This window comes from Macaca nemestrina, chromosome 13 (genome assembly GCF_043159975.1).
Source record: "Macaca nemestrina isolate mMacNem1 chromosome 13, mMacNem.hap1, whole genome shotgun sequence".
NCBI classification, from domain to species: domain Eukaryota; kingdom Metazoa; phylum Chordata; class Mammalia; order Primates; family Cercopithecidae; genus Macaca; species Macaca nemestrina.
This window is the reverse complement of record NC_092137.1, coordinates 85,347,213-85,361,855: the sequence shown is the minus strand read 5'-3', so window position 1 is coordinate 85,361,855 and position 14,643 is coordinate 85,347,213. Positions and strand designations below refer to the sequence as shown.

The 14,643-nt window shown below is 36.4% G+C and overlaps 1 protein-coding gene across 10 annotated transcripts in view; it reads right to left on the bottom strand.

Moving 5' to 3' along the window:
- LOC105465361 (dynein axonemal heavy chain 6) overlaps window positions 1-14,643 on the bottom strand; it is a 383,399-nt gene that overhangs the window by 48,092 nt on the left and 320,664 nt on the right. For all 10 annotated transcript variants that reach the window (XM_011713768.2, XM_011713766.3, XM_011713767.3 and 7 more), the window contains one exon: window positions 9,505-9,695. In XM_011713768.2, the coding sequence (XP_011712070.2) occupies window positions 9,505-9,695 (191 nt within the window). The remainder of the gene's footprint in view (window positions 1-9,504; window positions 9,696-14,643) is intronic.

The following is a 14,643-nucleotide window of genomic DNA, read 5'->3' as shown; positions in this document are numbered from 1 at the left end:
CCATTATTAAAGATGGGACATTGAAATTTCTAACTGTTTTCATTGAACTATTTCTGCCTTCAATTCTGTCAGTTTTTACTTTATATATTTTGGGACTTGGTTGACAATTGTTATGTCTTTTTGATGATTGTCTTATCATTAAATTATATCCTTGTCTTTTGTAACAACTTTTGTCTTGAAGTCTATTTTTCTTCCTGATATCATAGCCACTTCAGCTCTTTTAGTTACTGGTTGGATCTAATGTGAATCTCTTGTAGGCAGCATGTGATTGCATTGTGTGTGTGTGTGTGTGTGTGTGTTTTATTTTTTATTTTTTATTATTATGCTTTAAGTTCTAGGGTACATGTGCATAACGTGCAGGTTTGTTACATATGTATACTTGTGCCATGTTGGTGTGTTGCACCCATCAACTCGTCAGCACCCATCAACTCATCATTTACATCAGGTATAACTCCCAATGCAATCCCTCCCCCGTCCCCACTCCCCATGATAGGCCCTGGTGTGTGATGTTCCCCTTCCCAAGTCCAAGTGATCTCATTGTTCAGTTCCCACCTATGAGTGAGAACATGTGGTGTTTGGTTTTCTGTTCTTGCGATAGTTTGCTGAGAATGATGGTTTCCAGCTGCATCCATGTCCCTACAAAGGACACAAACTCATCCTTTTTTTTGGCTGCATAGTATTCCATGGTGTATATGTGCCACATCTGTGAAAGTTCACTTCTCCCTTGCTGCTTTCAGGATTATTTCTTTGTCTTGTCTTTTGATAGTTTGATTATAGTGTGTCTTGGTATAGCTCTTTTTGAGTTTATCCTACTTAGAATCTTTAAGGTCTTTGGATGTGTAGATTCATATCTTTTATCAATTTGGGAAGTATGGGACATTATTTCTTCAAATGTTCTTTCTTTCCCCCTCTTTCTCCTCTTCTCAGATTTCCATTAGTGTATGTTGGTATGGTGGATGGTATCTCTCAGGTATCTTAGGTTATGTCAACTTTTATTTATTTATTTTTTTGAGACTGAGTTTCGCTCTTTGTGTGCAATGGTGCAATCTCAGCTCACTGCAAACTCCACTTCCCAGGTTCAAGCGATTCTCCTGCCTCAGCCTCTTGAGTATCTGGGATTACAGGCATGCACCACCACGTCCAGCAAATTTTGTATTTTTAGTAGAGACGGGGTTTCTCCATGTTGGGCAAGGTGGTCTCAAACTCCTGACCTCTGGTGATCCACTTGCCTTGGCCTCCCAAAGTGCTGGGATTAAAGGTGTGAGCCACTGTGCCCGGCCCATCTTTTTTTTTTTTTTTGACACAGGATCTTGCTCTGCCAATAGGCTACAGTGCAGTGGCATAATCTTAGATCACTGGAGCCTCAAACTCCTGGGCACAAGCAATCTTCCTGCCTCAGCCTCCCGAGTAGACTACAGGCACATGCCACCATGCCAGGCAAATTATTATTATTATTTGCAGAGGTAGGGTCTTGCCTTGTTGCCTAGGCTGGTCTGTAACTCCTAGCTTCACATGATCCTTCCACCTTGGCCTTCTACAGTGCTGGGATTACAGGTATGAGCCACTACACCTGGCAGGTTCTGTTTGTATTTTTTTCTTTCTGCCCATCAAATTGAGTAATCTCAACAGACCTATCTGCATGTTCATAGTTCTTTCTTCTGTTTCTTAACATCTATTCTTGTATCCCTTTTGTATATTTTCCATTTTAATTATTGTACTTTTTATCTCCAGAATTTCTACTTGGTTCCTTTTAATAAACTCTATCTCATTGATATTCTCTATTTTGGTGAGGCATCATTCTCATGTTTTCCTTTAGTTCTTTGTTCATGTATCCTTTAACTGTATGAGCATATTTAAAATAGTTGATTTAAAGTTTTTGTCTAGTAAGCCCAATGTCTGGCATTCATCAGGGTCAGTTTTTATTGTTTTGAATGGGTCATAATTTCTTATTTCTTTGGATACTTTGCATTTTTTGTTGTTGTTGTAAAGCAGACATTTAGAATATTATAATGTCACAACTCTGGAAATTAGGCTATCCCCACTTCCCAGTGTTTCTTGATGTTGTCTTTGGTTTTTTTAATGACTTTTGTGAACTAATTTTGTAAGGTCAGTATTTTTTGTTGTATGTCTCTATTCAATTAGTTTAGTGTTACTAGATTAGCTAGTAATTCAACAGAGATTTCATTAAATGTCTGAAATAACCACAACAAAAATTTCCCAGATTTTGCAGATGGGCTCTGTGTGTGCCTTGGGGTCTGATTTCAACACTCAGCTGAGCAGTTTACAAATCTGCATTAGCCTTCACTTCCTGGTTGGGCCAAGCCTGAAGATCAGCCAGAGGTTACAGCTTAGTTCCTTCTCATGTCTTTTGTGAGTACACACCCAACCGTGAACATGAGTGTGGCCTTCTGGATTCCCAAAAATATGTGGGAGATTTTCAAACTTTTTGTTTCCCAAAGCATCTTACTCTCACCTTTCCTCTCAGGCTTTCTGCTTTGTCTGCTTGTTGCCTCAACTGTTATCCCTTGGGCCAGGAGGCAGTGGCTCATACATTTTACCTTTAAATAATTTTGACAAAATCTTCCAGGGTAATACCTCTCTCCTGGAGCATTCCTAGTTAGATGAAATAAAATCAAGACCTATGACCTAGTCCTTCAAAGAGCCACCAGACAGCCCAAAACAAATAACTACAATCCCCCAAGAACAAGATATTTTCTGTTCACTATGGCAACAGGAACTCACACCACTGCTCAGCTAGAGAATGTGGGTTGGGGTAAGTTAAAATGTCACAAAGCTCTCCCGTCTAGATTCAGCTGTTTTTTCTTTATTAAGCATTCACTTGGTTGCTGAAACCTTTGGTTATTTTCCAGAGTTTTGATAAAGTTGATTAGGACAGTTTTTGCCAGACTGTTATTTTTGTGTTGTCACACCAAGTGTCAGGTTCAAGCCCATGCTGAGGTCTGAGGGGGAGTGGGTGGACGGGTGGCAGATAGCTGAAAGAACATTCGGGGGGCCATAGGCAGGTAAAATATGGCTTTTATTCTCTGGCTGCTCTGTCTGTCTTTATCTTGGTTGCCCGCTCTGGCTGCAGCCCTTCTCAGCGGCTGGCTCCACGGCTCCTGCCGCCCCCATGGCTCTCCCTTACAGGGTCAGCAACTCCACTCTCTCTCTCTGGGTGTGAACAATATGTACAGCATCAGCAGGGCAGTTGTACCTTTTACAAATAGTGGCTCAGAGCCAAGTATGAGTTTACACAAACAGGTTATATAACAAATAGAGTTTTGTGCCTGTGCTCCAAACTTGCTGAGTCACACTGTCCCAGATATCTGACTCAACCTACTCTTGAACTTAGCACATACATTTTCTTTACACGTGTAGAGATAGATTTTTGGAATTTCTACTCTGCCATTGTTTGCTGATATAACACTTGGCTTGGTTTTTCTTGGTCCTTGCGTTTATATGTAAGTTTTAGAAGTATCTTGTCAATTTCCACCCAAAACACTGAATGGTATTTTGATGTGGTGGCATTGAATATATAGATCAACTTGAAGAGAATTGATATCTTTACAATATTGAGTCTTCCACTTAATAAATATGGCATATCCATCCATTTACTTAGGTCTTTTTGATTTCCTTCAGTAATATTATATACTTTTCTGTGGTGAGATCTTACATATCTTTTACTATATTTGTCTTGAAGTATTTGACTTTTTATGCTTTTATTGTGGGAGGGTTTCTAATAATAAATTTCTTTTAAAATTATTGGACTATTCAGCAATGCTATTTATGCTTATCAATTTTAAAAATTATGTTTTTTCAGGAACTTTAAATTTCACTAAAATTTTCAAATTCAATGACAAAAGTTTTTTTAATAATATAATCATTTTAATATCTGCTGATCTGTAATGATATTCCCTTATTCATTTTGATAAATTTTTTTAGACTCTCTAATCAGTTTCAGCAGGAATTTATTAGTTTTATTAAGCTTAAAAAGTTAACTTTTGGTCTTTTGGATCCTGTCTATTGTATGTTTCCTAAGTCATTAATTCTTGCTCTTATTTTTATTTTTAAAATTCTAGTAGAATTTAATTACTAAGTTTTAGATTTTTTTAATATAACATATATTTAAGCCTATAAATTTCCCCCTTATTCTGGCTTTAGGAGTATCTCACAAGTTTTGATATAGTTCCACCATTATTCTACTTAATTTATTTTTGGGTTTCCGTTTTCAATTCTTTTTTGTCTAAAAAAGGCTTAATGTTGACTTCATTTTTTAAGAGAAGTTTTGACAGTAATTTGCTTTCCACACTTAGAATATATGTCTTCCAGATTTCGTTATTTCTGCAGAGAAATCAGTCAATGGCATATTTGTTGCATCTTTAAAGTTAATCTGTTTTTAATATGTTCTTTTTTCCCCCCACAATTCACTGTAAGGGGTGTAGGTAGAGAATTTTCTTTGCATTTATTATGCTTGGGGTTTAGTAGAGTTTATATAATCTGTGGATGGATGTCTTTCGTTTTGGAAAATTCTCAGCCATTGTTTATTAAAATATTCTGCACTCTTCTCTCCTTCCGGGACTCAAATTACACTTTAATAGATCTTGCCACTGTATCTCTGTCTCTTATCTTCTCTTCCATCTTTTCCATTGTTTTGTCTCTTTATACTTTCAATTCATCAAATTGATATATTGAATTCTTTCTTTCAGTTATATATATAGATATATATACACACATACTTATAAATATGTGTATCTATATATATATACATTTTTTTTTTTTTTTGACACAGGATCTCACTCTGTCACTCAGGCTCGAGTGCAGTAGCATGAACATGGCTCATTGCAGTCTCAACCTCCTGGGCTCAGGTGATCCTCTTACCTCAGCCTCCTGAGTAGCTGGGACTACAGGTGTGCACCACTCCACCTGGCTAATTTTTTGTAATGATGGTGTCTCATTATGTTGTCCAGTCTGGTCTCAAACTCCTGGGCTCAAGTGATCTTCCTACGTAGCCTCCCAAAATGCTGAGATTACAGGCATAAGCTACTGTGACTGGCTCAGTTATATTTTTAAATTCTAGAATTTTATTTTAAGTAATTTAAATTGTCTGTAATTTTCTCAATTTTTTATTTCCTTGAACATTTTAAAGTTATCTTAAAATTAATGTCATGTATCCACTATCAGGATACTCTGTGCTCTGTTTCTAATATATACTGTTTTTCTTGGTTTTTAAACACATAGTCCGGGGTTCTCTCATACGTATTTTCTTGTGCAGCTAAAATGTTCTGTTCCCCCAGATAAGATTTATGTTTTCTGGCAGGCATCCAGAGATACTAGTAGCCAGGGATCATCTTAACCTCTTTCACAAAGCATTTATTTCTTACCTGGCATTATTTGTTTTGATAAATCTCCTTGGAGTGCAAACCTAAAGTAAGGGGGGTTTACCGGCCTCCCCTTCTACTTAGTGGGCTCTGGGTTCTTATTTTGTTTCCTTTGTCCTTTGTAGTAATCAAAATGTCTGCTCAGCTTCCCAGCCCTTTAGCCTCCTCCTCTGGTGCCTCTAGGGAAAAAACGGCCTTGAGTGCTGGGCTCATTGCTCTAGGGTTTTCCTTTTCTCCTAAATATTCTTCACTTATTTGTTAATTCTCCAGACCTTCAAACATATATTTCCTTACATATTTTGTCTACGGTTTCTGGGTGTTCTTAGTGGAAATATTGATCTGAGTCCTTAGTTTGTTATTACTGGAATGAGAAGTATCAATTTACCGCTAAGTGCCACATGACTACATCCTACAGGTTTTTATATGTAATATTGTTTTTGTCAACTACTTCCACTTATGGAAATTCCCATTATGTTTTCTCTTTAACACATGGACGTGGAGAAGTGCATTTTTTTGTTTCCTAAAATGTTTAAAAAATAATGTTTTAAGATAGATTCCTAAGATTTTATTGTGGTCAGAGAAAATATCTGTCTTCTTTTAGAAATATGTGTCTTTCTAAACACATGGCTAATTTTTGTAAATGTTCCATGGATACTTGAAAATCTTGCATTTGTTACATTTGTTAAGTACAGAAATCGAAGTTCTTAATTTCACTGTCTGAATATTTTATATTTTTACCAATTTTGCAACTTTTGTTTGTTTCATGACAGTTTCTGTCAGATGTGTTGAAATTTTCCATATTAATGTTGATTTATCAATTTCTTCTTGTATAAATTTCTCCAGTTTTTGCTTTATACAATTCAACATTTGTTGTTAGTTGTGTACAATTTCACAATTGGTGTCTCTTCTTTGTGAATAATTTTGTATATCATGTAGTTTTCCATTTTATCCTTAATAAAATGTTTTGCTTCAAACTCTGTTTTGTGATATACGTTGGAACTATTACTAGCTCTCTTTTCATTAGTATTTGCATGGCATGTATCTTTTGAATTTCTTTATTTTCTACCTTCTACCTATGTATTGTTTTTATATTGTATATGTGATTTCTAAATAGCATATATCAAAATTGCATATATTGCATATATTGTTTTTATATTGTATATGTGATTTCTAAATAGCATATATTAAAATTGTCTTTGAAATCTAACTTGATCACTTTTATTTGTTCTTAGGTGAGATATTTATACCTATGTAGGTATTTGCACTAATTTCTACTCTCTAGCTTGACTTTTTGGCTTACTATACTTCATTTTTTATTTTCTTAATTCCTATCTGCTTTTGGATGGAAATATTGGACTATATACTTTTTCTCCTCTGCTTGTTTGGAAGCTGCAGATCATTTATCATTTTAGTCTTTTCCCCTAAAATTTTAACACATACATTAAACCACTAATTTTCCTAAGGGAATATAGTGATTCTATACTTCTTTTTTCCTCCTGAATATATCAAGAAATTAGCACTCATTAGTTACTGATTAATAACCTTCCTAATTTTCTAATTGTCATCTTGAATTCTACCCTTACTTTAAAAATTATTAAGAAATAGTTAAGAGTCACAAAAGTGATGAAGTTAATACAACGCGTATTCATGTATCCACAACCCAGCTTAAGAAATAAAACATTATCTACAAGATCTGAGACTGTAGTCTGCCTCTCCCTGTTTACTTCTCTCTCATGATCTAACCTCCACTCCCAAGGTCATTTCTATTCTGGATTTCAAATAATTTCTCTACCTTTCTTTACACTTTTTAAAAAATATGAATTCTTAAATAATGTTACATGCAATTATTTGCTTGTTTAATAATTTTACATATTTTATTCTACTTCTTGAATATTTAAGTTCTGAAATGTAACTTTTTTGCTCAATATTAGTTTGTGTGACATAGTCATATTGATAGATATTATTCTAGTTTATTCATTTTCATGGCTATACTGTATTATATTACTTTTTATAAATGTATCAATTTATATACTCATTTTCTAGATGGAAATTTAGGTTATTACCAACTTTTGTTATTACAAACAATGTTTCTGTAAATGTTCTTGACACTATTCACAGTAGCAATGATATGGAATCAACCTAGGTAGGTACTCATCAATGGTGAATTGGATAAAGAAAATGTATACATACACCATGGAACACTATGCAGTCATAAAAAGAATAATATGTTCTTTGCAGCAACATGGATGCAGTGGGAGGCCATTTTCTAAAATGAATTAATGCAGGAACAGAAAATGAAATACCACATAAGTCTAAGAGTTGAAGTTATTTAAAAAAGGACTTGAATGTGGTTTCTTATACAAATATGATTGATTTTTTTCTCGATGATGCAAATTCAGTAGTGAATTGTTGAGATACTGAAGATGCCCTCTTTAACTTTAATATATGCTGCCAGATAATTTTGGCTTATTTTTTACTCCCCTTGCAATATGAATTGTTTCCATAGCTCCATATCTTTGCCACCATTTTGCCAGTTGGATAGGTGTGAAATGGCATCTTTTCATGGTTTTAATTTGTTGTTTCCAAATTACTAGTAAGGTTGGACGTATTTTCATATGCTTATTGGGCATTTAGTTTTCCTTTTCTGAGAATTCTGTTTGTATTTTTTGTCTTCATTCCTATTGGGTTGTTTTCTTTTTCTTACTGATTCACAGAAACTCTTAATAAGTCTATAGTAATACTTTGTTGAGATTTCAGAACCAAAGGCAAACGTTTAGGATCATTTGATGATTAATTTTATGTGTCAACTTGTCTGAGGCATGAGATATTTACATATTTGGTCAAACATTATTCTGGGTATGTCTATAAGGGTGTTTCTGGGTGAGATTAGCATTTCAATTAATAGACGAAGTAAAGTAAATTGCCCTTCCTAAGCTAAGTGACTGGGACTTAGCTAATCAATTGAAGACCTGAATAGAAAAAAAGGCTGAATAAGAGAGAACTTCTCCTACCTGACCATTAAGCAGGAACATCAGTTTTTTTTCTGGCCTTTAGACTCAGACTGAAACATTGGCTCTTCTTGTGTCTCAAGCCTGCTGAGTTTCAGACTGGTACACATACCATTAGCTCTCCTGGCTCTCAGGCTTTTGGACACAGACTGGAACTACACATCAGCTGTGCTGAGTTTCTAGTTTGTTGACTGCAAATCTTGCAACTTCATACACACATACACACACACACACACACACACACACATACACACACACATCTTATTAGTTCTATTTCTCTGGAGACTTCTGACTAATACAGAACATGAACTCCAAATGAAGAAATGGAACACATCCTTAATGGAACCCATCCTTAATTCCTAGTCCAGGGACCAGGCCAGACCAGCCACTCCATGAAGGAACTCAACAGAGCCGGAGGCTACCTTGTGGATCTGAGACCCCTATTTTCCTCTGCCGCTGTGTGGTCTTGTGTACTTTTTTACTCACCTGGATAACATCTTGGAGAGGATTAGGGATAGAAAGAGGAGTCAGGAAGACTGAACTTTCATTTAAAAAACCCAAATCAGCTTACTGTAAAGGAGACATTTAAATCAGAAGAAAATAATGTAAATGGGTAAGTGTAAACATTCCCCTTGTCCCTATTACCCAGCAGAGTGAAGACACATTTAAATCAGAAGAAAATAATGTAAATGGGTAAGTTTAAACATTCCCCTTGTCCCTATTACCCAGCAGAGTGAAGACTCATGAGAAAGATTAGATTAGTAATGGAACATAAAGAATTCTTCTGTATATTTGATTATAGAGCATACACTTCAGTACCTTTTTGGTTATGTTAAAATCCTGTGTTAAATACCAAACAAATTTCAATCATTATTCCACTAGATTATTATACTTTAACATTTTAAGCAATTTCTCCTTTGCTTAAACAACATTTACAGTTACTTTTATGATTTTTGACCCTATTTTAACAATAGCTAACTATTAACATATCTTAATTTATTTAGTAAGAGATACCTGAATGTAAGAGTTTATGCTCCACAAGGGGAAGAACAAAGGCAAATTTTAACAGAGATGTTCATACGTATATGCATTATTAAAACTGCACAACATGACCTTACCGTTCTGAATATCCGCTTTCCCGGGCAAACCTCTGAAATGCACCCATGGGATCTGAGCCTGTGCTTAAGATGAATACCAGGGGAGTGTTGCATGACATGTCTTGATACAGTGTAGCCAGGTCCACAGGTGGTGTCTCTATAAACTGTTTTCCAAGATTTTCTATCACAAAGTCTGTAAGAGCAAAAACCACCTGGAAGTTGAAAAGAAAAAAAAAGTATGTTGAATGAGGATCCTTCATAATTTTATCCTAATTTTCTCCTTCAGCCCCTCAAAGGATGGTGCCTTGTGTTTTTGTACTTATTCTGTCTTGATTGGGTATACATCTTTATTTACTTACTTACTTTTTATTTTTTATTTTTATTTATTTATTTATTTTTGAGATGGAGTCTCGCTCTGTCACCCAGGCTGGAGTGCAGTGGCACGATCTCAGCTCACTGCAAGCTCCGCCTCCTGGGTTCATGCCATTCTCTTGCCTCAGCCTCCCGAGTAACTGGAACTACAGGCGCCTGCCACCACGCCTGGCAAATTGTTTGTATTTTTAGTAGAGACGGGGTTTCACCGTATTAGCCAGGATGGTCTCAATCTCCTGACCTCACGATCCACCCGCCTCAGCCTCCCAAAGTGCTGGGATTACAGGCATGAGGGTATACATCTTTTTATAGATATTATTTGGTGGATTTGTTCAGCAAATATCTGTAGACAGCTATGGTTCTCATGACTCACAAGCAAGATGAAATATTAGGTAAGAGGGAAGTCCCTCAACATTCACTCTATTTATGAAACTGCTGTCTTCCCTTCCTTGCCTCTTCTGGCCTGTTTCACATTATTGTGGACTTTACTTTCAGCCCCTACATTGTCTCTTTCTGCATTATTGATCTCTGTTTCCTTGATATTCCTATCATCATACAATTAAGCATTACTATATTCCATCCTTAAAATAAAACCAAAACAAAGATCTTCCCTTGATGGCAGCTACTTTTCCAGCCACTATTTCATTTCTTTGCAACCACTCACAAGCCAGCTTTTCAGAAAATTGGCTCAGTTTATTGTCTCCCTTTCTTCATCTCATTCACTCACCAGCCCCTTCTGACCCTTCTCTGGAACCAACTTCAGCCTTGATGATTATGCCCAGGCCTGGCCATTTCCTATATCAATTTGGTTCTTTCACTGATCCTACCCTACCTTACCTACCCCATTCCTGTTCTTGCTGGCCTTGTCCCTCCCCAACCCATATGGAGCCTTCGTGTGAGAGAAAAAGGTGTCTCCTCTTCAAGGGACTTTTAATGTGCCAGAAAGCCGTCATGATAAATACACAGCCTATAATATCTACAATGTGAATGACTCCCCCATAGGTTGTTCAGTGTACATCCTGCACAACTGTAAACAGCAGCCCTCCCCTTAGCCCTTCACTAGCTATCAACACCGTTCTGTCCAAACAAGCCTTACTCTGTGTGTGTGTATCTGTGTGTATGTAATGCTGTTGGGCAGGGAAGTGTCCCAACCTGGTCTAGGGCCATGGCCTTGGATTACACGCTTCTGTGGCCATTGGGAAAAGATGGTGTTCACATGCTTGTTCCTTTAAGTGGGGATGTATTATGGTACTAACTATAAAGGTGTCAGGGTCTAGGAGGAACAGCCATGCAATAGGGCCATCACGTGTGGGGCTTAGTTCTAATTCTAGTTGTGTCAATGTGTGGCTAAGTATAATTCACTTAACCTTTCCAGCATCAATTTCTTTATATTTTGTTTCAGGTGGACACTCTTTTTTGTATAAATTCATGGGGTAAAAGTATAATTTTGTTACATGCATAAACTGCAATAATGGTTGAGTCACTGCTTTTAGGGTTTCCATCACCTGAATAATGTTCACTGTGCTCATTAAGTAATTTATTTTATCATCCATACCCTTCCCACCTTCTCACCCCTCTGAATCTCCATTGTCTATCATCCCTTTCTCTACATTCATGTGTACATAATATTTAGCTCTCCTTTATGAGTGAGAACATGTGATATTTGCCTTTCTGTGTCTTACTTGTTTCAATTAAGACAGTGGTCTTCAGTTTCATCTATGTTGCTGCAAGAGACATGATTTTATCTATATTTATGGTTGAATATAGTATTCAATTGTGTATATATACCACATTTTATTTATCCAATCATTCATTGATGGACATGTAGGTCGATTTCATATCTTTGCTACTGTGAACAGTGTTGTGATAAACATGAGCGCAATTATCTTTTTGATATATTGGTTCCTTTCCTTTGGGTAGATACCTAGTAGTGAGACTGCTGGATCAAATGATAGTTCTTTTTACTTCTTTGAGAAATCTCTGCCAGGTATGGTGGCTCATGCCTGTAATCCCAGCACTTCAGGAGGTCGAGGCAGGTGAATTGTTTGAGCCCAGAAGTTTGAGGTTGCAGTGAGCTGTGATTGTGCCACTGCATTCCAGCCTGGGTGACAGAGTGAGATCATGTCTCAAAAAAAAAAAAAAATTAATACTATTTTCCATGGGGGTTGCACTAATCTACATTCCCATCAAAGTGGGAATGTATATTTCCTTTTCTCTGCATCTTCACTGACATTTGTTATTTTTTTACTTTTTAGTAATAGCTATTCTGACTGGGGTATGATAATATTTCATTGTGGTTTTAGTTTGCATTTCTCTGATGATTAATGATGTTGAATATTTTTCATATACCTGTTAGCCATTTGTATATTTTTTGAAAAATGTCTATTTATGTCCTTTGCCTATTTTTAATTGTATTATCTCTTTTGTTATTGTTGTTGAGTTCCTTGAGTTTCTTGTGTATTGTGGATATTAGTCCACTGTCACATGCATAGTTTGTAAGTATTCTCTCCCATTCTGCAGATTATTCATTTATTCTGCTGATTATTTCTTTTGCCGAGCAGAAGCTTCTTAGATTAATTAAGTCCCATTTGCCTATTTTTTGTTGCCTGTGCTTTTGAGGTCTTAGTTGTTAATTCTTTGCCTAGATCAATGTCAAGAAGAGTTTCCCTAGGTTTTCTTCTAGTATTTTTTTTTTTTTTTTTTTTTTTTGAGACGGAGTCTCACGCTGTTGCCCAGGCTGGAGTGCAGTGGCGCGATCTCGGCTCACTGCAAGCTCCGCCTCCTGGGTTCACGCCATTCTCCTGCCTCAGCCTCCTGAGTAGCTAGGACTACAGGCGCCCGCCACTGCGCCCGGCTAATTTTTTGTATTTTTAGTAGAGACGGGGTTTCACTGTGGTCTCGATCTCCTGACCTTGTGATCCGCCCACCTCGGCCTCCCAAAGTGCTGGGATTACAGGCTTGAGCCACCGCGCCCGGCCTCTTCTAGTATTTTTATAGTTTCAGGTCTTATTTTTTAAGTCTTTAATTCATCTTTAGTTGGTTTTTATATAGAGTGAGATATGGGTCCAGTTTCATTCTTCTGCAAATGGCAATCCAATTTTTCCGCCACCATTTACTGAAAGAGGTGTCTTTTTCCTTTTGTATGTTCTTGTTGACTTTGCCAAAGATTGGTTGGTTGCAAATATGTGGCTTTATTTCTGGATTTTCTATTCTGTTCCATTGATCTATGTATCTATTTTTATAACAGTACCATGCTGTTTTGGTTACTATAGCCTTGTAATATAATTCAAAGTCAGATAATGTGATGCTTCCAGCTTTTTCCTTTTTGCTTAAGATTGCATTGGCTATTTGGGCTCTTTTTTGGTTCCATATAATTTTAGGATTGCTTTTTCTAAATCTGTGAGAAACGATGTTGGTATTTTATAGGGTTTATGTTGAATCTGTGGATTGCTTTGGACAGTATGGTCATTTTATTGATAGTAATTATTCTTATCCATGGGCATGGGATGTTTTTCCATTTATTTCTGTCATCCACAATTCCTTTCTTCAGTGTTTTGTAGTTTTCTTTGTAGAGATCTTTCACTTCCTTGGTTAAACATATATATTCTAGGTACTGTTTTTTTTCTTTTTCTTTTTTTTTTTTGAGACAGTGTCTTGCTCTGTTGCCCAGGTTGGAGTGCAGTGGCACAATCTCCTCAGGTCACTGCAACCTCCACCTCCTGAGTTCAAGCAGTTCTCCAGCCTCAGCCTCCCAAGTAGCTGGGATTACAGGCAAGCACCACCACACCCAGCTAATTTTTTGTATTTTTAGTAGAGATGGCATTTTGCCATGTTGCCCAGGCTGGTCTTGACCTCCTGAGTTCAAGCAATTCACCCATCTTCGCCTTCCAAAGTGCAAGGATTACAGGTGTGCACACAGCCAGGTATGTTGTGTTTTTTTGTTTTTGTTTTTGGTAGCTATTATAAATGGGTTTCCTTCTTAATTTCATTCTCGGCTAGATCATTATCAACATGTAGAAAGGCTACTGATTTTCATATGTTGATTTTGTATTCTGCAACTTTCTAAATTCATTTATCAAATTTAGGAGTTTTCTGGTGAAGTTTTAAATTTTATTTTTTGGATATGTCATACCATACCGTATCATCCATAAACAGGAATAATTTGACTTCATCTTTTCCAAACTGTATGCCTTTTACTTCTTTCTCTTGCTTGATTGCTCTGGCTAGGACTCTAGTACTATGTTGAAGAGAGGCGGTAAAAGTGGGCTTCATTGTTTTCTTCCAGATTTTTGAGGAAATGTTTTCAACTTTTCCTTATTCAGTATAATGTTGGCTGTGAGGTTATCTTATATGGGCTTTGTTATTTTGAGATATGTTCCTTCTATGCCTAATTTATTGAGGGTTTTTCTCATGAAGGGGTGCTGAATTTTATCAAATGCTTTTCTGAGTCTATTGAGAAGATCATATGATTTTTTTCCTTAAATCTGTTTATGTGATGTATCACATTTATTGATTTGCATACATTAGACCATCCTTGCATCCCTGGATAAAACCCACTTCATATTATCTTTTTGATATTATCTTTATATTACATTATCTTTTTGATGTGCCATTGAATTAGGTTTGCTAGTATTTTGTTGGGGACTTTTGAGTCTATATTTTTCAGGGATATTGGTCTATAATTTTCTTTTTTTGTTGTGTCCTTATCTGGTTTTGGTATCCAGATAATACTGGCCTCATAGAATGTGTTAGAGAAAATTCCCTCCTTCTCTACTTTTGGAACAACTT